This window comes from Schistocerca serialis, chromosome 12, assembly GCF_023864345.2.
Source record: "Schistocerca serialis cubense isolate TAMUIC-IGC-003099 chromosome 12, iqSchSeri2.2, whole genome shotgun sequence".
In the NCBI taxonomy this organism is placed as follows: Eukaryota; Metazoa; Arthropoda; class Insecta; order Orthoptera; family Acrididae; genus Schistocerca; species Schistocerca serialis.
The window spans coordinates 104,798,868-104,825,027 of NC_064649.1; the positions used below are offsets into that span (position 1 = coordinate 104,798,868).

The 26,160-nt window shown below is 42.0% G+C and overlaps 2 protein-coding genes across 2 annotated transcripts in view; one reads left to right on the top strand and one right to left on the bottom strand.

Moving 5' to 3' along the window:
- LOC126428238 (thioredoxin domain-containing protein) overlaps positions 1 to 23,311 on the bottom strand; it is a 45,543-nt gene extending 22,232 nt beyond the window's left edge. Inside the window, exons 1-3 of the mRNA XM_050090153.1 lie at positions 23,104 to 23,311; positions 22,839 to 23,024; positions 8,158 to 8,296 (exon numbers count right to left, since the gene is read on the bottom strand). Of these exons, the coding sequence (XP_049946110.1) occupies positions 8,158 to 8,296; positions 22,839 to 23,024; positions 23,104 to 23,266 (488 nt within the window). The 5' untranslated portion in view covers positions 23,267 to 23,311. The remainder of the gene's footprint in view (positions 1 to 8,157; positions 8,297 to 22,838; positions 23,025 to 23,103) is intronic.
- A 107-nt stretch (positions 23,312 to 23,418) lies between these two features.
- LOC126428237 (Y+L amino acid transporter 2) overlaps positions 23,419 to 26,160 on the top strand; it is a 72,099-nt gene continuing 69,357 nt past the window's right edge. Inside the window, exon 1 of the mRNA XM_050090152.1 lies at positions 23,419 to 23,785. The gene's annotated coding sequence lies outside the window, so the exon portion shown is untranslated. The remainder of the gene's footprint in view (positions 23,786 to 26,160) is intronic.

Genomic DNA, 26,160 nt, shown 5'->3' on the forward strand with positions numbered 1-26,160 from the left:
CCACAAAGAGGGAGCCCAAGACATCAGAAAGGAGACAATCCATAATTGGATTAATGGCGATGGCAAACAGTACAACACTCAGCACGGAGCCCTGGGGTACCCCGTTTTCTTGGGAGAAAGTACGGGAGAGAGTAGTGTTCACCCGCACCCTAAATGTGCGCTCTGCCATAAATTCGCGAAGATAAAGGGGCAGCCGGCCTCGAAAGCCCCAAGAGAACAAAGTGCGGAGGATGCCTGTCCTCCAACAGGTATCGTATGCTCTCTCCAGATCAAAAAATATTGCTACCGTTTGGCGTTTCCGGAGAAAATTGTTCATGATATAAGTGGAGAGAGCAACAAGATGGTCAACGGCAGAACGATGCTTTCGGAATCCGCATTGGGCTGGTGTTAAAAGACTGCGGGATTCCAGCCACCAAGCTAAACGGTAATTCACCATACGCTCCAAAACCTTACAGACACTACTCGTGAGAGAAATGGGGCGATAGCTAGAGGGGAGATGTTTGTACTTTCCAGGTTTCGGAATGGGAACGACAATAGCTTCCCGCCATCGCCTGGGAAAGGTACTGTCGGTCCAAATTCGATTATAAAGGCGAAGGAGGTAACGCAGGCTATGGGTTGATAAATGCAGCAACATTTGGACATGGATACCATCCGGTCCTGGGGCGGAGGAGCGAGAAGAAGAGAGTGCATGTTGGAGTTCGCGCATGGAGAAAACAGTATTGTAGCTTTTGCGATTTTGAGAGGAGAAAGCAAGATGTCGCACTTCCGCTGCACGTTTCTTCGGGAGAAACGCTGGCGGGTAATTTGAAGAGCTCGAAATCTCAGCAAAGTGCTGACCCAATGAGTTAGAAATTGCGACGGGGTCCACTAAGGTATCATGCGCGACAGTGAGCCCAGAGACCGGGGAGAAACTAGGCGCGCCTGAGAACCGTCGAAGCCGACTCCAAACTTCCGAGGAGGGAGTGAAGGTGTTAAATGAGCTAATAAAGAATTTCCAGCTTGCCTTCTTGCTATCGCGGATGACGCGACGGCATCGCGCACGGAGCTGCTTATATCGGATACAGTTGGCCAAAGTTGGATGGTGACGGAAAATGCGAAGAGCACATCGCCGCTCACGTATGGCGTCACGGCATGCCTCGTTCCACCAAGGAACTGGGGGGCGCCGGGGCAATTCGGAGGTGCGTGGTATTGAACGTTCCGCAGCTGTGAGAATAACGTCGGTAACATGTGTGACCTCATCGTCGACGCTGGGAAAGTGACGGTCATCGAATGTCGCTAGAGACAAATGAAGTGTCCAATCGGCTTGGGCAAACTTCCAGCGTCGCGAGCGCATATATGGCAGTTGAGGCTGCAGTCTAAGAACACATGGAAAGTGGTCACTCAAGTGTGTATCATCAAGGGCGAACCATTCGAAGCGCCGAGCTAGCGGAACAGTACCGACCGCAAGGTCCAAATGAGATAAATTTGCCGTGGAGGCAGACAAAAATGTGGGGACCCCAGTGTTGAGGCAGACTAGATCCGCTTGGTGGAAGACGTCTAGCAATAGTGAGCCACGTGGACAAGGATGCGGAGATCCCCAAAGCGGGTGGTGGGCATTGAAGTCCCCAACCAGCAAATAGGGGGGTGGAAGCTGATCAAGAAGATGAAGGAGCTCAGCTCGTGCCATTGGTGTGGACGATGGAATGTATACCGTACAAAGAGAGAACGTGTATCCAGAAAGGGAAAGACGGATGGCGACAGCTTGGAAGGAAGTGTTTAAATGGATTGGGTGATAATGGAGAGTATCATGGAGCAGAATCATGAGTCCTCCATGGGCTGGAGTGCCTTCAACAGAGGGGAGGTCATATCGGACGGACTGAAAATGATGGAGAGCAAAGCGGTCATGGGGACGCAGCTTTGTTTCCTGAAGACAGAAGATGACCGGCGAGTAGGATCGTAAGAGGATCGACAATTCATCCCGATTGGTTCGAATGCCGCGGATATTCCAGTGGATAATGGACATAGGGTGAACAGGAAATGGAGGAACGGGACAAAGGGTGCTGTCAACTCAACGACTGCTCAGAGCTTGCGACCGACAGCATGGAATGGCATTCAGTCGAAGGCAGAAGATCCTGATCCATAGGTTGGTCAGGAGCAGCTCCTGCCACCAGCGATCAGCCGGTTGACCGGCCACCAGCAGTGCGCCTCGGCGACACAGAAGACGGCCGAGGGCGATTTCCGCCAGGTGGTGCTGTAGATGGGACATGCCTTGGCGGAGAAGGAGAGGAACTGTGTTTCTTCGTAGCCTTCTTGGAAGTATGATGTTTAGATGAAGGAGGAACCGATGGTTGTGAAGTTGCGGTACGTAAAAACTCTTCACGAGAATGCTCTTTTTTCGAAGACTTGGCGTCTGACTTTTGGGCTCGAGATTTAGCAGAACCCGACGAAGCGTGAGCCATTGAGTGGGCAGGCAAAAGTGGTGAGGTTGAATGGGCGATCTTTGCGCTGGCCGATCTGACGACCATGGCACTAAAGGTGAGGTCGCAAGTCTGCGTGGCCGCCTCCTTTGTTGGCCGAGGAGAAGCAAGGACAAAGCTGTATTTTCCTTTCTGAGGCACGGTGGGCTGTCGACTGGCGAATAATTTTTGAGCAGCAAAGGTCGACACCTTTTCCTTCACTCTTATTTCCTGGATGAGCTTTTCGTCCTTAAAAACGGGGCAATCTCGATAGGAAGCAGCGTGGTCACCCATACAGTTGATGCAGCGAGGGGATGGAGGTAGACAAGCACCCTCATGGGCATCCTTGCCACACGTAACACATTTGGCCGGATTGGAACAGGACTGGCTGGTGTGATTGAACCGCTGACAGCGATAGCAACGCGTAGGGTTTGGGACATAAGGGCGAACGGAAATTATCTCATAGCCTGCTTTGATTTTTGATGGGAGTTGAGCTTTGTCAAATGTCAAGAAGACAGTGCGGGTTGGAATGATGTTCGAGTCAACCCTTTTCATAACCCGACGAACAGCCGTGACGCCCTGGTCAGACAGGTAGTGCTGAATTTCTTCGTCAGACAATCCATCGAGGGAGCGTGTATAAACGACTCCGCGCGAGGAATTTAAGGTACGGTGCGGTTCCACCCGGACACGGAAGGTGTGGAGCAGAGAAGTACGCAGCAATTTTTGAGCCTGGAGGGCACTGTGTGTTTCTAACAACAGGGTGCCATTCCGTAATCTGGAACAAGACTTTACAGGACCCGCAATTGCGTCGACACCTTTCTGAATAATGAAAGGGTTGACCGTGGAAAAGTCGTGACCTTCGTCAGACCGAGAGACAACAAGGAACTGTGGCAACGATGGAAGAACCGTCTGTGGCTGAGACTCAGTGAACTTACGTTTGTGAGCAGACATAGTGGAAGGTGAGGAAACCATTGCGGAAGAATCCCCCCATGATTACCGGCGTCTCCGATGGCGCGCTCCTCCCTTGTGGGGGCCCTCACCGAGGGCACACCCGCCTTAGGTGATTGTTCACACCTCAGGTCACACCTCCCGACAAACGGACGGAGGGACCAATCGGCACTTTCGGAAGGTATCAGCTCGGGTAATCACCCCTCCCTGGGCCTGGCCGTTACCAGGGGGTACGTACGTGTCCTACCTGTCTACCCGGGGCGGGGAATTACGCGTTACCCCGTCACCGGCTACGCATGGAAGTGCGTGGGTCGGCCTTCAGACACGCACAGGGAGGAAAAAAGAGAAAGGGAAAGGAAAGGAAAGAAGAGGGGGGTCTCAAACGCCGCAGCGGAGAAAAGGGCAAGGAGAAGAGGGAAGGAAAAGAGAAGGACAGAGGAAGGACGAGGACTTGTAAGTGTAGAAAGCAAGGAAGTTAGAACAGTTTCGAGCGTCCGTCTCCGGACGTAGGCACAAACCATACTCCCAGAGGGGGAGAAAGGGAAGGAAAGAGCCAGAGGTGAGGGGGGGGCGGAAGATGGGGGACGGGGAGGGATGCGGAAAGGGAAGGGAAGGTATGTAGCCCGGAAAGGAAGGAGGGCCACATTAGCTCGGGGTCCCGTGCTCGCTACGCACGTGTCCACAAAATAGTTGTGGACCCCCTGGGGGGGGAGGAAAAATATTGTATTCATGTGACAAAACATGGATAAAGATTTTTGTGCAGTCACAAAAACTGGGATTGTGTACCTACCTGCCACTAACCACAGAAACTACAGCTGCCGAGGCAACAATGAAGAATGGATGCACCTTCTAGATGGTGTGCCATTCAAACAGCTACAAAACAGCAGAAAAATCCCAATTTCCAATAAAACGCCATATGTTCTTGCCAGACTTATAAAAGAGTTATATTACTGAATTTGTCTCATACATATCTTCTATTCTCTTCACAAAAAAAAGTGAGTGATTCACATGCAGGTGGTTAACTGAGGATTCATCAAACTACTTTCAGACTATTTGTCAACTATTCTACTCTCGAATAGCAAGTGGGGAAAATGGACACTCCAACCTTTCATTGTGAGCTCAAATTTTTCTTATTTTGTTGGTGATTGAAATTTCATGAAAATGTCTCTCCACAATGAGAAAAGCCTTTGTTTTAATCATGAATGTGTAGGTCTTAGTTTCATGAGGCCAGTAGTCAATAGTTGTGGAGGAGCAATAAGTTTACAAATCTTTTTAACAAATAAAAAGTTACGCGTGTGTGTGTGTGTGTGTGTGTGTGTGTGTGTGTGTGTGTGTGTGTGTGTCTCACACAGGGCGTAACAAGATGACACTACCAAACTTGCAGCACACTTTTCTTACACATACAGAAAAGGAAAATACGTTACAAGGACATTAGTCTGGAACTATTTTATTTCCACATTACATCTCTTCATGATACATTAACAATGAGAAGCACATGGAAAGATAATGAACCAGCACACCACACAAAACTCTTTCTGACATTAAATGCTAAAAATGGCCCTTGGTTAATCACCACAACTTGTAATTATAAATATCAAATTCCATGAGGGATAGAAACATGTGCGGATTCAGTATCTGGTACACACATGGGGTCATATTCTGTAAAACTCTCCCCTCCCAAAATCAGCCTAAAAATAACAATCACAAAATCATGAAAATACTAAAACCAAAACAATCAGGAAAACACAACACAATGTCTTGCATTTAAAAAAATCTGGAATGAGACAACTACAATTGGGGTATTGAAAACAACTCTTGATCAATGTACATCAACTGAATAACTCAACAGCATTACAGAAAGGCAAATAACACAACAATGCATGAAACATGGTAGCGAAATCATGGCTTCAAGTATTCAGTCAAACTGTAAATCCAAATATGAATACAGAGAGTCAAATTCATGGAAACTAATTACAGTTGATATCAATGTTGTGAAAAGGGTAGAGTGGTACTCACCATTTTTTCACAGTTCTTTTCATAACATTGGCATTAGTCAACCATGGATTGTTCATTGTTTTTCTTGATGCAATAATTTACCAACAGCCGTATGTATTGCAGAAATTTATTTTATTTTATGAACCTCTATGTGCTACCAGTTTCGGCATTACATTGATGTCATCTTCAGGCCCCACACGTTATAGTCATAAAACCGTTATACACGGGAGGAGCCATATAACTGGATCTGTGAATCAAATCGTCATGCAACAGCTCTTGGTGGCCAGGTGACACAGACTAGGAAACAACGCCGTTCGTTGGGCAGCAGCACGTACAATTCGGTGCTACAACATGAGGAGAAGATGTCCCTGTCTGACTGTTTATAAAGCAGGAGGTGATGTTGAGTTAGTCACTCAACCTGTTAATGGACAAGTGTCTTTACATGGCCCTTCTGTTTTTATGGTACATGGCCCTTCTGTTTTTATGGGGGCTGTGTTTAATTTTACTATAAACAATGCAGCAGATTATGATCATGACAATGGCTGGGTGACTGTTGCAATAGTACATTACCCAGGAGACAGGAGTCTTCATTTGGAGGACTGGAGAGTTTTAATGACACAGTCTGTGTCGCCTGGCCACCAAGAGCTGCTGCATGATGATTTGATTCACAGATGCAGTTATATGGCTCCTTCCGTGTATAGCGATTTTACGACTATGACGTGTGGGGCCTGAAGATGGCATCAACGTAGTGCCGAAACTGGTAGCACATAGAGATTCATAAAATAAAATAAATTTCTACAATACGTACGGCTGTTGGTAAATTATTGCATCAAGAAGTTCATGCCCGCCGTTGTTCCACGGTCCATAATGGATCAACAAAGATGTCCATTGTTTGTACGGTGAGCAGCAATCTATCATTTTCACAATATTGTCACTATTCCATCCTGTATTTTTCCACCATTTTATTTTGCTCTACAGTTGATATCAGTTACACATGAGATGGTATGTACTGAGACGAATCTCACAATGATTATGAAAACTTTGTTCTAGTGCACTGGACCGTGTTGTCTGTCCCCATCTCAATAATTCTGGTACATCTTGTCGATGGACATGGAAGGGAAGCAGTGGTTGGGAAGGGAGTGAGACAGGGTTGTAGCCTCTCCCCGATGCTATTCAATCTGTATATTGAGCAAGCAGTAAAGAAAACAAAAGAAAAGTTCGGAGTAGGTATTAAAATCCATGGAGAAGAAATAAAAACTTTGAGGTTCGCCGATGACATCGTAATTCTGTCAGAGACAGCAAAGGACTTGGAAGAGCAGTTGAACGGAATGGACAGTGTCTTGAAAGGAGGATATAAGATGAACATCAACAAAAGCAAAATGAGGATAATGGAATGTAGTCGAATTAAGTCGGGTGATGCTGAGAGAATTAGATTAGGAAATGAGACACTTAAAGTAGAAAGGAGTTTTGCTATTTAGGGAGCAAAATAACTGATGACGGTCGACGTAGAGAGGATATAAAATGTAGACTGGCAATGGGAAGGAAAGCGTTTCTGAAGAAGAGAAATTTGTTAACATCGAGTATAGATTTAAATGTCAGGAAGTCGTTTCTGAAAGTATTTGTATGGAGTGTAGCCATGTATGGAAGTGAAAGATGGACGATAAATAGTTTGGACAAGAAGAGAATAGAAGCTTTCGAAATGTGGTGCTACAGAAGAATGCTGAAGATTAGATGGGTAGATCACATAACTAATGAGGAGGTATTGGATAGAATTGGGGAGAAGAGGGGTTTGTGGCACAACTTGACAAGAAGAAGGGATCGGTTGGTAGGACATGTTCTGAGGCATCAAAGGATCACCAATTTAGTATTGGAGGGCAGCGTGGAGGGTAAAAATCATAGAGAGAGACCAAGAGATGAACACACTAAGCAGACTCAGAAGGATGTAGGCTGCAGTAGATAGTGGGAGATGAAGAAGCTTGCACAGGATAGAGTAGCATGGAGAGCTGCATCAAACCAGTCTCAGGACTGAAGACAACAACAACAACAACAACAACAACATCTTGGTACACTATTTTCAGTTATTAATACTGCTTTCCTAACACCTCACATTAAAGGATTTAGTCCTCATTTGCAGCTGAACTTTTGCAAACTTATGCCTTATGTAATCACTGACATTAACACTTTATTCACTGAATATCATTAATTTCATTACGTTTCATTTTCACTCTCATCTGAGAAAAAATAAGTGTCAAAGGAAGGTGTATTCATTGGAAATTCCAAGCTGATGTAAATTGTGAGGAATGTTTACATTCATTAGGACAGCTGAAGACAATGTTCCAGCTCTAATCGATTAGGAGTGTATGCTCAACAGCTTCAGTACGAGAAGATAAATTTGTAGATTTAATAATGTGCCCACACCATCATAATTCTAAACATCCTCTAACATCTAATACAAACATAGCATTTGCAGGCATTATTAGTGCCTCCCAGAAACTAAATCAATATTTTACACACAGACACCACACAAGTACGACATCAGCCGCAACAAAGGACCACTATGTCATGGCTCAAAGTCAACAGGCAGTATCAAAGGCTAAAATTGATCACTCTCAAGAAGGCCTTTACTTGGTACACAAAACATTATCAAAAGTAACGTGTCTAGTCTGAGGCAAGAAAGGGTAAATAACTGAATGTACAGACACATTGGACTGACAATTAACTTCACACGCATGCAACTGGTTTACAGATTTTACAACACAATAGGTCCCTGCATACTCACAACATGACAAACCAGTCCCCTGTGGTGGCTCCACTGGCCGCCTGGGTCAGGTGCTCGAACGTGTCGTCCGTCAGCTCCTTCACTGCCGGCTCTCTGTTTTCGCTGAACGTCTGAAGGATGCTGTCATCATTTAAAGGACCTGTAAACATAGAGTGGAGTTTCTTCAGGCACACACATTAACAGGACATTTTTAGAAGAAATCTGACCAGTGGTCCACTAGACGTATACAACAACGAGCCAAAAAATTACGACAGCTGTGCACCACAATACTGAATGCTACCTGGGGCACCGCAGGCATGCAACGTGATAAGGAAAGTATATAATTACAGCAGAGGTGAATGGAGAATCACACTTCTGATGATATGGGCTGCAGATGGGAAATCCACAGAAGTCAGTGACTTTGACAAAGAGCGCATTATTACGGCCCGGTGCCTGGGAAAGAGCATCTCAGAAACTGTGAAGTTGGCCGGTGTTACTGTCGTGTAGATATACGGGGAGTGGCTCAAGGGCAGTGAAGCTACAAGTAGACGACAAGGTGTTTCACATTTAAATGTTCCGCTGCTCACTCGACCAAATTATAAAGTGCCGTACGCAAGGTGCTTCACTCAACTTTGTAACTGTCTGTCTTCTTTGCCAGTAGGCATAAACTCATTATAATCAGAGTGCATATTAGCTATTGTCCTGAGACTCTCCACTATGTCAACTTCCATTTTGGGAATGTTACCTACTTCAGACTGGGCATCAGAAAACTATGCGGAAGACTAACTTACCACCGTTACAACACAGTTTCTTAAGTACTTATACAATAATCAGCTTTTAATGCAGTCACTGCTTAACTGAGACTTTTTACAATTTACAATTAAAATTTAATTAATTACATGAAACCAAATATGGCATTAGTTACAAAATTAAACAATCGAAAATCCAGGCTGGAATAATGACAATATTATGAAAAGGATAGTTCTATTCATCATACAGTGGAGGTGCTGAGTCACAGATGGGCACAACAAAAAGACTGTCCAACAAAGCTTTCGCCATTGTGGATGCGGGAGTTGCATCTGGAAATGGCTAATGTGATGGAACGACCATTTGGGGGTATTTCATGAGCCAAGCAAAAATGCAGGAGCAATATGTGGGACTGGGTTCTGGCTAGGGACAATTACTGTGCTCCCACTTAGAGAAACTCTGCTTTCGTAGACCGATATCTTTGGCCTATTCCCGCAAGCTACCCTCCTACGTAACAGATACCAACCATTTCCTCCACCAACTCTACATTTACATCCCTAACGCCAATAGCTTTGCTGCTATTGAACACTACCTTTTCCAACATCCAACAGAATCCAAACCTACAACCTCCTTCCTAGTTGCCATGATCAACTATATCCTCATCCACAATTACTTCTCCTTTAATGGCACCAGCTACAAACAAATCTGGGGTATGGCTTTGGGCACCTGCAAAGCACCATCCTATGCCAATGCCAACCTAGGGGCAATCTACAAGAATCCTTTCTAACCACTGTGGTGTCACAAGGCTTAGACCTGTCGCACCCCTAATTAAATTGACCAAGACTTATACGAATAATTGTAAGAAGAATTATTATTATTATTATGTTTTTTAAGTTTGTTTTTGGGTTTTCAGAAATACTGTGGGAAGAAAGTTTATTTATGTTGCAGATAACGTGGAAGACGTTGCCCAACGATCACCACGGAAGTTTGACGTAGCGGCAAGTGGACAAGGAATAAAACAAATGCTCCAAACTACCACGAGCCATGGAAGAGCCTGGGCCACGAGGGCGTCGAGCTTCCTAGGTCTCACTGAGGCCTTCTCAGACCATAAATAACACCCCCCCTCACGATTTTTTTAAAAGCAGATCTCTTGTGCCTTATCTCTCCAGTCGCCCATCACCTCACAAAGACACACTGTCTGACCACCCACACAGGAGCATTCCCCTTGTGACTCAGTAGCAACCAGGACTGGAGCAAATGAATTACATTCTCAGCTAGGGCTTCGACTACCTCTCGTTACGCCCTGAAACGTAGAATGTCCTACCCACTATCCTTCCCACACCTGCCACAGTGGTATTGGGCTGCCCGCCAAACCTACTCAATATCCTAGACCTTATCCACACAATCACTGATCTCAGCCTATTGCCTTGTAGCTCATATCGCTGTAATATACCTAGATACAAGACCTATCCCTACAACTTCCCACTACCATTTGCTCCAGTCCGGCCACAAACATCAACTATCCCATCAAAGGCAGGGCTATGTATGATACCAGCCATGTGATCACATTCTACATGGGAATGACAACTGACAAGCAGTCTGTCCTCAAGAATGGCCACTGACAAATAGTGGCTGAGAAACAGCTGGACCACTGAGTTGCTGAGCACACCACCCAACACAACATTCTTCATTTCACTGACTCCTTCACAGCTTATGCCATCCCACCAACACTATCTTTTCTGAACTGCACAGATGGGAACTCTCCCTGCAATGTATTCTACATTTCCGTAAACCTCCTGCCCTCAACCTTCATTAGTCATTGTCCTTTACCCACCCATCACATTCCCTGTCCCTATTCCAGCACTATACGGCCCTCTATTTCACCAGTGCACCCACAGTCTTCTTACTTCTCTCCTTTCCTGCTGCCCCTCTCCCCACCCCTCCCTCCGTCTAACTTTCCGACTGCACCTGTATGCTACCACAAGCAGCACTTTACCAGCACCACCCCCTACTATCCTGCTATCCTTCCCCTCAGTGCCCCAGCCTCCTCCTTACCCCCACCACATGGTTGCTTCTCCCATCATGCGAAGCTGCTTGCAGTCTGGGCTTGGCAGCCAGACACTGTGGTCATGTATGTTTGAGTTGCGTTTGTGAGCACATATGTGGGTGTGTGTGGTATGTGTTAGTGTTTGTTGTGTAATTCTGGTAAGGGCCTGTTTGACAATCTTTCTGTTGTGCCTATCTGTGGCTCAGCATCTCCGCTATATGGTGAGTGCAACGATCCTCCTTATAATATTGTCATAGTTACAAAATTATGTATACAACTTTCTGAGATAATAATTCTAATGAAATTCCAAATAAAGCACACCAAAATAAATATGGTTCTTTCTAATAACACTACTTTTTCTTTTACAAAATATTTTAGAAAAATTACAATGTATTTAACATCAGAAGTACCGGACTTCACTGAACACCTAGTGGTACCAGGACCGTGTGGGTCATTTTTGCCCCACAGTAGGAAACCACTGTTTTATTTGTATTTAGGTGGTGTTTTGAGTGTCTTCATGTTGACAATACGTCTCTAAAACGAATAGTACACTGTCGGACATAAATTTTCAGATGCAAACTTTTTTTTTTATTTTAAATTTTACAGAAGAAGATCCACAATCTTTCGTCAATCACCGTTAAAACAAATTTAAGTAAAACAATGTTATAATTTTTTTCTTTATAAAAATATTGAAACAAAATCAAAACATATTGTTTATGTAAGTGTTAATAGTATTTTTACTGTTATAGAAAAATAAGGTAAGTGCCAAATATTTGTGAAAGATTCTAAACCGCGGCAGGTGACAAAAATGCTCTGCGTGTTTTCTTGCTTACTGCAATTGAGGAGCTAAAACATAAGAACAAATAACTTAAGAACAAGGACTTGACAGAATTGCCTGAACTTTGATTCAGACATTCGACAAGAGTTTTTGCTCGGCAGCTTTTGCATACATATTTGTTACACTTGAAGCATAGGCCTCATGCTCTATTTCCCTTTGTTGTTCTGTTGTTTGCAAGAAACCTGAATCTGACAAGACCTTCTACTTCCATATCGGACAGAGCTGGTATCGAGTGCCTACAAGGGGAGACTGGCTCCTGTCTGCAGTTTGTAGAGGGCAGCAAGCTCATCTGCCACTCTGAGGCTAAAGTCTCGACATGAGATCTTCTTAGAGGTAAGTAACTTAAAAATTGTGTGAGCGTTGATCATGATGAGGTCAAGAACATTGTTAAAAGACACTCACAGGCCATTTGTTAGTGCCAACTAGATTCCATCCTTTGTTTCAGTATAAACCTTGACAGTTTCTGGAAGTTTCTTCTCAGTATTCTCATTCATCAGACATCCAGCATGCATGTTACTCAGGATACGGATTTTTTTTTTCTTTTTCCCTCGGTATGCCGTGAGAAGATTTTCACCTGACACTTAAGTGTGTTACATACAATGTATCATCTCCATTTTGCGCAGCAAGAAGAACCTCCTCGAGTGATGTTTGAAGAGCACCAACTAAACTTGTTCCGTTTTGTTTCAGCTCATCTGCCAGTTTCACGGAGGTGAAGAAGTCGTCAGTCATGACGTTCCGTAAGGGCGATGCACCTGACATCTGCTGTTGTGCAAGAGAACTGTTAGCAGGGCCCAGATAGCAGTGTAGAAGGGGACGGGGGATTCCCCACTGTACAATATGTTACTCTGTAGCTTCACAGTGTCACTCTGTAGGGCTGCATGTCGCCAGTCCTTAGAAAACAGAAAGCCACACCAATATAAAGTATCATCCGATCTCCAAATACTTTGTATTTCACGTTCTTTTTGGCCGAAAGTATCGTAATACACTCTAACATCTCGTGAATAACATCGAGGCACACCCAGAAACTATTTAGTGTCTGAAATCTGGTGTTGCTGATACAAAATTAAATTGTGTATGGGTAAAAAACGACCCACATGATACTACTGGTATAACAGGTAAATTTTTCATACTTTTAGATGAGCCAGAGGGATGACTGAAAAGTCACAGGAGCATTTGCCTCCGACAATACGTAGGGGGCTACAGCCTTCAAAAAACCGCTGTGCGTCAAAAATAACCCACATGGTAGTTCTAGTGTTAAGGTCGTCACAATAGTTCACGGGGAAACTGTCAGATGTCAGTGTCGAACAGATACAATATTTCTGCAAACAATCACGTCGCCATTATCAGGTGCGCTGATAAAGTAACTGAGAGGAGACTGGCACTGTGCTTTTATCTCCACTATTCTCCCTCTGATCGGCCACTCTGTCGATCATCCATCCCCGGCATCACTACCCTCAGTCCTCCCGGCGACACAGGTGAGCGTGCCGGCTGCACCTCTGATGTTCCTCTACCTGTCCCCAAACTCAGTTCAATGTCTGGGATTTCTTTCCTCTTCTCAAGCATTCTAGCAGCAGGGTCCCGTGTCTCAGTAAGCGTATACCCGCTATCAAGATTTATCGGCGATTCCCTTACTTGAATCTCGACAGATTCCTAGATGACGCAGTCCCAGAAGTTGGACATCTGTGTCAGAAATTTGGTATGACCATAATCCATTCCACATAATTCTGCGAGGCTATGTTCTGCAGTTGCTGACTTATGAGGCTGCTGCAATGTGATGTCCCGTCGGTGTTCTCGGCACTGATCTCCGACAGTACACTCCGGCTGACCTACATATGTCTTACCGCATTAGCAGGGAATCTGATGGACCGTGGATTTCCATAGTCTGAGGTTGTCTTCACACTACCAAGCAATGCCCGTATTTTAGCTGGTGGCTGGAAGATCGTCTTCACTTGGTGTTTCCAGAGAATTTGCCCTATCTTCCCAGATAACGTGCCACAAAAAGGAATAAATGCAATGGCTGCAGCCTCCTGAGAAACCTCTTCTGGTTTCGCCAGCTGTACAGAGGGTGTAGAGTGTAGGGCTCTATGAATTTTTCACTCCTTGTAGCAATTCTTCCAGAAAACCACTGTCAGATGTTAAAGTTCTTAGTTGAGACATTCATTGGCTGAGAGGGTGAGAGCCCTATGTAGCAAAGTTTTGAGCATCCCATTCCCCTTAACTGGGTGCTGGCAGCTGTTCGCCTGTAAATATAGGTTGGTGTGCATCTTTTATGTTGCTAACGTGAATTGTGGTAAAAATTACACTTCGCAATCTGCCAGAAATGTCATCTTCTTAATCTCTTTACCTCCAGCTTATATAAATGAAATGTTTACATTACATTATTTACATCATAATTTCTGTAATTAGTACATTGAAAAACAATGTATTTATGTGACAAAATTATTTTAAAATATGATAGGCAATAAAACTGGTTGTGAATGACGGCAAATATATGATCATAATGCTTTAGTCATTTGGTGTTACGAAAATCACGTATACGTAAGATACGGATTGTGTTCTTCAGAAGTACTATCTTATGACATATTGATACTGTAAACTGCGGTCGAGTGCAGTATTGGTAGATTCCTATTGTGTATCCACATTCCGCTACATTTCAACATCCGTGTCTCATAACAGAATGTGGAGGTCAGGAACTTGCCCATTCTGTAAGGCACTGTGGCTGATCTGATGACAAAATACAATGTTAGTTCAGGTACACACATTTTGGAGCACACAGTTTAGCACACACTGTTGAAAGTGGAGCTCTGCAGCACATGTCCACTGCTGAGCCAATGACACTGTCAACTACACCTGCAGTTGGGATATGATCATCAGAATTGGACCACGCATCAATGGATACGCTTCACCCGGTCTGATAGATCAGCTGTCAACTGCCTGAACATTACTGTGGACCACTGTCTTAACATTTGATGTGTTCCACAAGGGAGATAGTATCTGTCTGAGTCACGTGGCCAGAATCATGCTACTGTGGTTTGAGGAGCACGGTGGTAGACTCACAGTTATGTATCGGTCATGAAATTTGCCTGATCTGAACTCGAGGAATACATCTAAAACTGGATTTCCAGCATGCTGGGATGCTGAATGGTCAGCAACTTCCCTTACTATGTCAATGTGGCAAACAGTTAAAGTTGCAAAATAGCTATTTTTATACTTGATTAAGACTAATTTCGGGTTTTTATTCTTAACCCATTCTCAAGTAACCCTGTGAAATTACAGGCTAAAATTACAATTTGTTACATAAAATGCCAAATAGTCAATGTGTGTCACAAAGTACATTGTCTAACATATCAAAATACGTACATTCCACCCCTATAAAAGATTCAGGGAAGTCATTATTGCATTCCATAATCATCATCAATACAGCAAAATAATGGATACAGGAGAGTATAAATCACACCGCTAACAAATTATATATCTTTCTTTATACAGTGTTTCTTACACTGAAACAGGAGGTCACTCTATAAATAAAAGACAACATACAGTGCCACACTTGACTGTCATGTCCACAGGACCACAATTCATTGTATGTGTCGACTTTTGTGCCAAAACCCAGATCAATTTCTGACAGTTCTTTCAATTCCCTGTGTATGTACAAACTACTATTTCTCTCGCTTTCAGAAAGCACACACGGAATAAAGTTTGCTGCTATATGTTTCATCTTCACGATATTCCATTCATATCCACCAATTTACAAATTGTTCCTCCACAATCAAATATGATCGCATCACCGACTTTTCAATGTTTTCATCTGTTCTGGAAGTCGATGGATGTCCCAGCTGCAATTTGTCTTCAACTATCATTTGACCAATTTTAAAATGAGAAAACAAAACTTCAACCATTGCCTGCCCAAAGCTTCCTCCCCATCAGCCATATGAAGCATTGCAATGGTTTCTGCGACTGATTACCCAAACAGGAAATGGAATCTAACGTTATCACTGCCACTGAATAATTCCCACACGAGTGAAAGCGTTTTTATAAAAACAATCACACAGACCACAACAATGCCTCCACCATAATGCCACTGGAGAATCTTATACAAAATGGTGTCCAGCGAACACACCTAGCAGAAGAATTTGGAACTAGTGTCCTAGCCACTGCTGGAGCAGATTTCTCATTTCTTTTGGGTCCCCCTGATATTCATAGACTCTTCGCTTAAAAATAGTTCTCGGATTTCAAATGGTAATTGGCATTTATCTTCAAGCATCTCCCAGTTAAGGATTTTCAGGATTTCCCTGATGCTCTCTGTGAGTTGAACAAAACTGTTGATCATTCATGTTGGTCTTCCTTGCATAAGTTCAATATCCTCTGTTAGTGGTATTTGGTATGTTTCCCACACACTGTAGCAGTATTCTAGGATTGTGTCATACAAAATTATTGTATGGGATCACCTTTGTGGACTGTATTTTTGCAGTAACCTACTAATGAGCCAAAGTCTGTCCCCTGGATTGTTTATAAATGGCACTATGAGCTCATTCCATTTCATATCCCCTGGAGCTGTTATACTCAGACTTTAATACAAACTGATTAGTGGCCGATTTTCATTATGTTTTGTACCTGATGATAAATACAAACAATCTGAGTACTCAATACATACAAGCACTCTGAGTACCTGATACAATTAGAAGAACCAGATTACTCAAGACACTGACACTTTTTCAACTTTTGGTAACTACATTTTTCAAATTTTGGAAAGACATTTAAAATTATTATTCTTGTTAGCATTATTATTTCTGTATTGTGGAAGGCAAAAAGAAAACATTTGTAACACAAACTATTAGTCACTTACCAATTTCTGTGAATGTAAAAAACCTATTTCTGAAAATAACAATAATAATAATATGTAAAGTATAGATTGCTACTCACCATGTAGCGCAGGTGTTGAGTCACAGATGGACACAATGAAAAAGACTGCTAAAATATTTAAGCTTTCGTCGAAGTCCTTCTTCTGAAATATTAAACGAACACACGTTCCACATGCAGATCTCACACTCACGTGGCCATTGTCTCCACGCCCTCGGGCCCAGTGGGCACGTGCATGGTTTCTATTTCAGAAGAAGGACCTTGTTGGAAAGCTTATGTAGTTTAGTAGTCTTTTTCGTTGTGTCTGAGACTCTTCCTTTGTTTTATCTTAGAAAATGATTACCTTTGTAATAAGTAATTTGTATATTTGGTAAGTTTTTGTATCTGTGGTTTTGTGTTTGTCTTATAAGTCACAGTACATTCTTGGCACCTAGTGAGACATGATGGTTCACTTTGTTTAGACATACTTGTCACTGAGTGGTAGAAAATGTTAGATTACTGTAAAGTGGAAGAAAAACATATGGAACACACACGATTTATAATAAATATTAATATTAAAAATGGAAACTGAACCTATTCGTTCTACTCCAAACAATAGAAATTTCTAGACAATTGTGTCTACATTAAGAAAAAATTACAATGGACTTCAACAACAAATTAGTTAAACTAATTACACCTGATCATTGTTATCCAATTCATATATAAATGTTTCCTCCAATATTTCAGTGGTTTAGTATACTGGGGAAACACAACCCAAATCAAACTGTTGTACAAACAAGGTTTGGGAAGATATTTTTATAATTTGACGTAATTCTAGGGCATTAAAAGTGGAAACATTATATAATAATTGTATGACTTAACTGATTCCAATTGTGATTCACTGATAATGTGGACTTATGATACAATACTATGTTTCCGGGTTTTGTCAAGTGTACATACTTACATGTCTGAACATTTAAATCAAGTTGCCAACTTCCGCATCATTCTGAAGTCTTATCAAAAACTGACTGAATGCTGTGTAGCCTTTTTCACACAGCACTTCATTGCAGGTAATATCCAACAGCAGCAAAGAATCCATGTTTATTGTCAATATTTTGTGGGGTCATAGACTCATAGAGATATAAATTAATAAAATTAAGTCTCGAGCTTCCAGCTGCTTTAAGCGGTAAAATATTAACAAGTTTTCGGACAAGTGCTTCACAAGTGTTGGCTATCACGCAACTGTTGCTGCCGTTTTCACAGGGACACTCTAGTGCCTGTGAAGTAACTGGAGGCTGGTCGAGGGCTGTGAAATGTAATATTGTCGTTGTGCACCTGCTTCAACTTTTTGATGTCAAGGTCCCAAATGTATTTAGCTGTGATCCGCCGTCTTTATTGAGGGTACTGCCAGATATTTTTATCTCTATCACTGCTTTTAATATGCTGTGCCAGACACTATTTGTCTGTTTAACAGTAGATGTGAAAATGGAATAAGATTTCCTGAATTGTGTGACAATGAATCCCGTTTTTGTTACCAAGGGCAGCAGCAGACGAGGAAAAACTGACTGATTGTTCCTTAGCTATCAAGAAGTCAGTATGGAGCTGTGAGAATTGCTTTTTGGGCTGGAATGGAATGCTTGTGCAGAACTGGAATGAGAACGGATGTGATTTTTTAATTTGGTTTCATGTGCGACTAGTTCTTTTTTTTTTTTTTTCTTCTTTTTTTTTACATAAGGTGTTATCAAAAAGTTTCTGTTTGATGGCATTGCTGCAGCTTTTACGCAACGCATTGCAACTATGATGCAGGTATATAAGCACTGACATATAGCAAGGGGTTAGTGCAACATCTGTGTCTTTCCGACATGCAAGCGGCCAATGCAGAAATGTGAACTCTGGTGATGTTATAACACAACATGTCCAAACAGGACTAACATGCTTAATTCTTTTCTTGGCTACCAAAGGACAAATGCCAGTAGACATCCATCAGAGAATGAAGAATGTGTATGAGGCAGCATGTTTGTCAAAAAACCACCATTGCAGGATGGTGTGCCAAGTTCCGTGCTGGTCACAGTTCGACATACGACACTGCTTGATCTGGTAGGACATGTGGGAGACTCTTGAGCATCCCCCCTATAGTTCTGATCTCTCTCAATGCGATTATCACGCCATCAGTCCCTTAAAAAAGGCCTTGGAGGGTCAACAATTCCTATCAGACGAGGATGTGCACCACGTAGTTCCAGACTAGTTCATGCAGCGGGACACAGTGTTTTCCCAAACGGGTACCTTGAACCTGGTTGTCAGTGGGATGATTGCCTCAAAGTTCACAGCAATTTTGCCTGATTGGCATACGCCGACTCAGGATCATATGGCCTTCAAACGGAAACTTATTTTATTGCCGCTTATACGAAGTGGAATCCAAAATTTTTGGGACTGGTGCTGCCATCTGGAAAGTAGGAGTAGTAGCTAGCACCTCTAGGTGGCGAGAGCTGCATATCTGATGAGTCAATGTGCGGAGTGACATTCAGGTGGGAGGACCTTTTGTGTGTCCATAGTGATTTCCATAATACTCTGTGTTTGGTGTGTGGCGATTTTACAATGAATCTGCGAACAGAACAGCGCGTGTGTATCAAATTCTGTGTCTCGAGAAAAGTGCTACGGTGACCCTTGCAATGATTCAACAAAGTTTGGAGGACAGAGCATGAGCCATACGCGTGTGTTTGAGTGGCATGCTCGGTCCAGGGCCAGCCGTACAGACGTCGAAGATGTTCCTCACACTGGAAGGCTCGTTAGCTGCACAATACCAGACATTGTTGCCAAACTTCCAAATTTGATTTGCTTGTGGATCGACGTCAAACCATTCAAGACCTTGCAGATGAAGTGGGTATTGGTTATGGGACATGTCAACGAATAATGACTGATTAATTGGGCATGCATCGTGTCGTTGCAAAATTTGTGCCAAGGATGTTGACTGCCGATCACAAGGCACAGCATGTTGAAGTGTGCACGGACCTTCACCAGACCGCATATGACGATCCAACCTTCTTGTCACGGGTTATCACCAGTGACGAGAGCTGGATTTACAGTTATGAACCAGAGACAAAGCAACAATCATCCCAGTGGAAGAGCCAGGGCTCTCCAAGACCCAAAAAAGCGAGTCAGGCAAACAGCAAAGTGAAGAGCATGACCATCGTTTTCTTTGATACCAAGGGGATTGTCCACAAAGAATTCGTCCCACCTAACCAAACAGTGTATTCCACATACTACTGTGACATTTTGCGATGGCTCCGTGAAAATGTGCGGCGATGACGGCCCAAACTTTGGCATCAAGGGAACTGGCTGCTGCATCACGACAACATGCCCTGTCACACATCCTTGCTCATTGGGACCTTTTTGGCAAAAAACAACATGGTGGTTGTATCCCACCCATCGTACTTGCCAGATTTGGCACCTTGCGACTTTGCTAGTCCAAAAACTGAAACTCAAGTTGAAAGGCCATCAGTTCAACACTCTAGAGAGGATTCAAGAAGCACCGCTGGCGGTGATAAACACCCTCAAAGAACAGGACTTCCAGAAAACGTTTGACCAGTGGCATAAGTGCTGGTACCAGTGTGTACGTGCGGATGGGAACTACTTCAAGGGTGATGGTGACCATTAGCCCCAAGGTAAGGTTTTCAACAGATGGCAGCAGCAGTTCTGAAAATTTTGGATAGCACCTTGTATTTGGAAGGAAGTAAATTTAAACGAAAATTAACTTCTATATATTAAATGTTGTTCGCATATTTCTGGATGTGAAATAACAACAAAATTGCATAAATGAAAATTATTGTTGATAACAACCAGCAATTATTATTATCTGTGATTATTAATACTATACAAAAACATAGCAGCCTGAGACTGCAGTTGAGTATGTGAGATGCATTTGCATGAGTGTGCGTGTGCATGTGTGTGTGTATTGTTGACAAAGGCCATTGGCCGAAGGCTTTAAGTGTGAAAATCTTCTTGTTGTGCCTGTCTGCGACTCAGCATCTCCACTATATTGTGAGCAGCAATTTTCCTTCTCTAATATTGTTACATTCCATGCTGGATTTTCCACTGTTTGATACAAAGATATAATGTTGATTAAAGTAACTGAAAGTTTTCTTCTACTACTTTCAAGTTTTCAGAACCCTATTTATTACCAAAAAAATTTGGAAGTTCTCAACCAAAACTTACTGTAAGTAATAACGCAGTGTATTAATTAAATTTCATGGCAGTGACACAGGTGCTGAAGAATGCTATGCTTTATATACATTTTGTTACAAGTATTTGATGTGTGTTAATATTGGTTACCTTAACATGCCCAATAACGAGTAACCTGTAGGAAGTTTTTAAACAAAATTTCAACTGAATGAAAGGGATTATGTTACAATTTGGTGTGTTGTCATTAACTTGTGATTGTAAGGACATATGCATATTTTGAATTGGAGGAAGTAAGGTATATTCAACTCATTTCTTTTATCACCAAACTCCAAGTATTCCATCACTACGACCAGATCTTGAATAACTAAGTCCACAACTTGAACCTGACTTCGAAATAACAAAATATATATGTTTGTAATATACGACGTAAGTGATGATTAAGCTAGATAAAGTAGGTGTAGCACATCAACCATATTTTATTTTAAACGCGCAGTGTGGCAAGTGTGGGTGTTACGCCTTACAAAATATAAGGCAGCAGTCACAACGCTGTGAGGTGAGCCAGCCTGGTGATGGGGAAACAGTTGACACACCAGTACCTAAATGGAACAGGGTGGAAGCCTCTCCACAATGAAGTCCATTAACAAATTCTGTTCTTTACCCAGTATGACTATATTTTTGTCTTGGTGTGCTACCAAGTCAAATGCTATTTTTGAAAGTAAAAAAATACTGCTTCTATTTGATAGCTTTTATCCAAGACTTTTAGGAAGTTATGGTAGTAAAGCAGGGATTTGTTTTGGCACGACTTATTTTTCAGAACACATGCTGGTTGTCATGGAGGAGGTCAATCCGTCTGCCTCTGCTAAATGACCCAAAAAAATAGCGGATATAAAAAAAGAACATTCTAAGACAATGATAGTAATATTATATAACAATAAAAACCAGTCCAGATAACCATGTGTGTTTTAGTGCCACTTCTGCGCTAAGCAGAAGTGCCGAGCCAAATCGAAACCACCAGGCAGGTTAATGATGAGGGTTGCTATGCTGACCAGCCTATATGTGGTTTTTAGGTGGTTTCCCACATCCCATTACACGTACATCTATACTCTGCAAATCACATGTCATGTGCACAGATACACATACTATGGCATGCAGAAACCAAACAGCTACATCTAAGCAAAGAAATAAAAACATACAGTATTGTCACTCTGGATGTTATAATTCAGCTGCATAATTGGGCAAACATTAGTATGGCAAATGAAGAAATTTAGAAATAAGTTACAATAATTAGAAAAGAGGAGCAATGAGCAATGCCCACTAATGTAAAACTACTCTATAATACTTTGAAACTTAGGGGTTAGAGACAGTAGTGTGCTGTCACAGTTTTAAAGAGTGCTGTGGACTGTGTATGCGGGCTACACATCTACTGTCCTCTATTCTGTGAGAACAACAGTCATTGTGTTTGGCATATTTTGCCTGCAATACAATAAATGTTCATTAAGTTTTTCGACCTTTGAGTGCTACCCACTGTCCAACACTTGAATAATGATTCAAAGATCAAATACTTTCTTCTGGCAGCGATGCACCTGCCACTAGAGCTGTCAAGAGGCAGCCGTCAGCAGATTAGTGAAGGAATGGAATAAATCATAGGGAAATGATCTTATGGATATGACTAAAAATGAAAGAGTTTTTAACATGATCAGTTTCAGCCTCTGATGTTCTACTCAGGTATATGGAACATACTTTCGATTACGTTTAACAGATTCCATCATATGTGACTATTAGTTGTTAGGAAAAGTGCACAATTGCTACATTATTTTGTAGTTCACATTTATCTGTCATCATTGCCGGTTAAAGTGGTAATAAGACTAGAATTATCTTACCTCGTCGAGTTTCAATTTAATATGGTGAGATAAATTCTAGTACAATGTAAATAACTACAGTCCACACTGGAATGACTACTACATGTTAAAGTATGAAATAGCCCTCTTCCCAAAATTGTAAATATCCTCTTGACATTTCATATAATTATGATGCTTGAACTAGGCCACTTACCGTGGTACAGCAAGGGTACCCCATGCCTGAAAAACACCAAGGCCGGCTCTTTGGATGGATTATACAACTTGACAAGTTGGCTGTTTGTTGCTTTTACGACCCATGCATTAAGCGTGTCTACCAAGTCTTCACGCAGTGCTATTAACTCATTTTCTAGATCATCGCAGGGTTCGCAATCTTTCTTCGCTAAAAAACAAATACGTAGTTATAAATAACCAGAACTTCGTTCTGTCGGCTTACCGCACGATATCACACATGTACTCACTAAAAACGACAACAACGTATTTTTCGCTCCTAATCAAGTTTGAAAGCTCATCGTCGTTTACAGATTCCAGCGTAGAGGCAGATAAACCGATCTCAATCACAGCTAGTAAGAATACAGAAACTTTGACAATCCACATTCTTGCGGCTGTTTCAAAGTGACACATTTACATTCGTGTGTTGTCAACTGCCAGAGATAATAAACACGCCAACAAATCGTGAATGAGTTGTACCATAGATTCTACGCATTGCCGCTGGAGATGTATTTCCGCACAAGTCTCAACTTTCAAATACCATCTTTGTCCCGGTTCCAATTTGAAACACGTGCGTGCGGGTTCAAGAAAGGTTATGTGTGTTAATTAAAATGCCCTTTCTTTTATTAATCGCCGTTCCTATTGTTCCTTTCTCATCCATATATGAAGCCCTCGATGTTCACTTCCGAACTGGCCTCAATTCGTGCATCTCTTAGTAATTGTGTGCTTGTCTCGAAGAATTTGTTTTGGAAATTTGGCTGATGCAATACACGCCAAATTTGCAGTGATGCACAAGTGCATTGTGGTGTAAAGCATAGCGCTGTAACTGATTATGTCATCGTACTTTTAAGGCGGCAAATCTAAACGCTCAGAATTCCCACTGATACATCTACCAAGTGCTGTACAACTTGCTTGTCCTGCAATAGCTGAGCAGTAAGTAACTTTGAATATTTTTAAATTATTTCAAGATACGTAAAATATTAATTTGAAGCTGTTGCGTTCGTTCCGAAAACTGAATTTCCTATGAAACGGATACTTTATTGAGGTGAGGTGCCAGTTCGTGTGAAATTGTTTCAAGGAGGCTTATTAATTCCAACTGCTCCTCGGATAATGTTTGTCATTGAAGCTGTGAAATTTATGTGAGACTATAGTGGGATAATATGACTTTTTTCGTCTTTCTATACAAATTTGTCATCGGCTTTTTATTTTCTTTTTTCACCAAAGTTGTACAAAATACGTCTTCATTATTGTATTTTTTTTTAGGATCAATGTGTATTTTTGTAATCATGATTAGCACAGTATGTTTCATAATAGACACCTGAAGGTTAACACATTTCCCCAAGAATTTTTTTTTTTTTCACACTAGCAACATATGTTGTGTGGAATTGTGATACATAATAGGTGTGCAGATCCCTTTTAGCTGAACAGGATTCCTTCTTCATAGGTTTATGGTCCACTCGTAGTGAATTTGAATGGTGTTTATGTACTCATGTGCTAGTTGTTAATAGATGGCCATCATGTTTAGGCTCTGACTAGCAGTTTTAAAAAGTGATGTCATATTTTCCTTAATTTATCCATGAAACTTTCTTGACATTGACTTTTCAGATGTTGGTGATTTAATAGGAGCAGTCATGCATACTGCCCATTACAATTTTTCTGCAACTTTTTTATACTCATCTCCGACAAGTAAAACAAAGCAATGATTATTCATTCTTCTGGACATGATCAACATTACCTGGTAGTTCAACCTGTAGATCCACTCACTTGAACAGTATTAAAGTATATTGTATATGCAAACATTTCATTAAGCATCCTGCACTTTTGTCTAGCTGGGTGCTGCGACAATAAGGGGCACATACTCACTTTACAGGTTTGCCTACCCCAGATGTGCTGTCCACACTGGTATATTTCAGAGTTTTTAACTGCAGGTGTGATCATCTCTTTGACAGTAGAAAATGTGTGGCCTGTTGTGAACTTGGCACTAGCATTTTTACATCAATTTTGGTAGGCAAGGGTAAACAGCTTTTCCGATAGACTGTACAACTGTGCTCACCACCCTTTTATTCTTTGCTCGTATCTTCCAAATTAGACATGAGACTGTTGTATTTCTCTGTTCGTCAGACTTCATGATCAAACGACATAGTAGCTATTAGTTAGGGCTGCTCTTTGAGTCATTTAATTATAGTGCATTCAGGTGAATTCTGTTAGTAAAAAAAAATTAAGTTCATGAACTAAAATATGAAAAATGCAGTAGTCTTTCATGCACTATGTAGAGCTGACACTTTTCCTTCACATCATCCCTCACTCCATTTAACTGCAGCAGGGGCAAATATGCCATCATCATCATCATCATCATCATAACAGAAGGGCCATCATTCATTGGAGTCTGAACCAGAGGTTATAGAGTTTCAGGGAGAGCATTAGGGAACAATGGACAAATACAAGGAAAGAAATACAGTAGAAGAAGAGTGGGTAGCTTTGAGAGATGAAATAGTAAAGGCTGCAGAGGATCAAGTAGGTAAAGAGACAAGGGCTAGTAGGAATCCTTGGGTAACAGAAGAGCTATTGAATTTAATTGATGAAAGCAGAAAATATAAAAATGCAGTAAATGAAGCAGGCAATAAGGAATACGAATGTCTTAAAAATGAGATCGACAGGAAGTGCAAAATGGTTAAGTAAGGGTGGCTAGAGGACAAAGGTAAGAATATAGAGGTATATATCACTAGGGGTAAAATAGATACTGACTACAGGAAACTTAAAGAGGCTAGTGGGTGTGGTGTGGGGGAAGTGGATGTGGATGTAGATGGGATGGGAGATGTAATAATTCCAATCCCATAAAAAGCAGATGCTGACAGGTGTGAAAATTACCAAACTATCAGTTTAATAAGTCATGGCTGCAAAATACTAACACAAATTCTTTACAGACGAGTGGAAAAACTGGTAGAAGCCGAACTCGGGGAAGATCAGTTTGGATTCCGTAGAAATATAGGAACACGTGAGGCAATACTGACCCTAAGACTTGTGTTACAAGGTAGATCAAGGAAAGGCAAACCTACATTTCTAGCATTTGTAGACTTAGAGAAAGCTTTTGACAATGTTGACTGGAATACTCTCTTTCAAATTCTGAAGGTGGCAGGGGTAAAATGCAGGGAGCGAAAGGCTATTTACAATTTACACAGAAACCATATGGCAGTTCTAAGAGTTGAGGGGCATGAAAGGGAAGCAGTAGTTGAGAAGGGAGTGCGACAGGGTTGTAGCCTATCCCTGATGTTATTCAATCTGTATATTGAGCAAGCAGTAAAAGAATC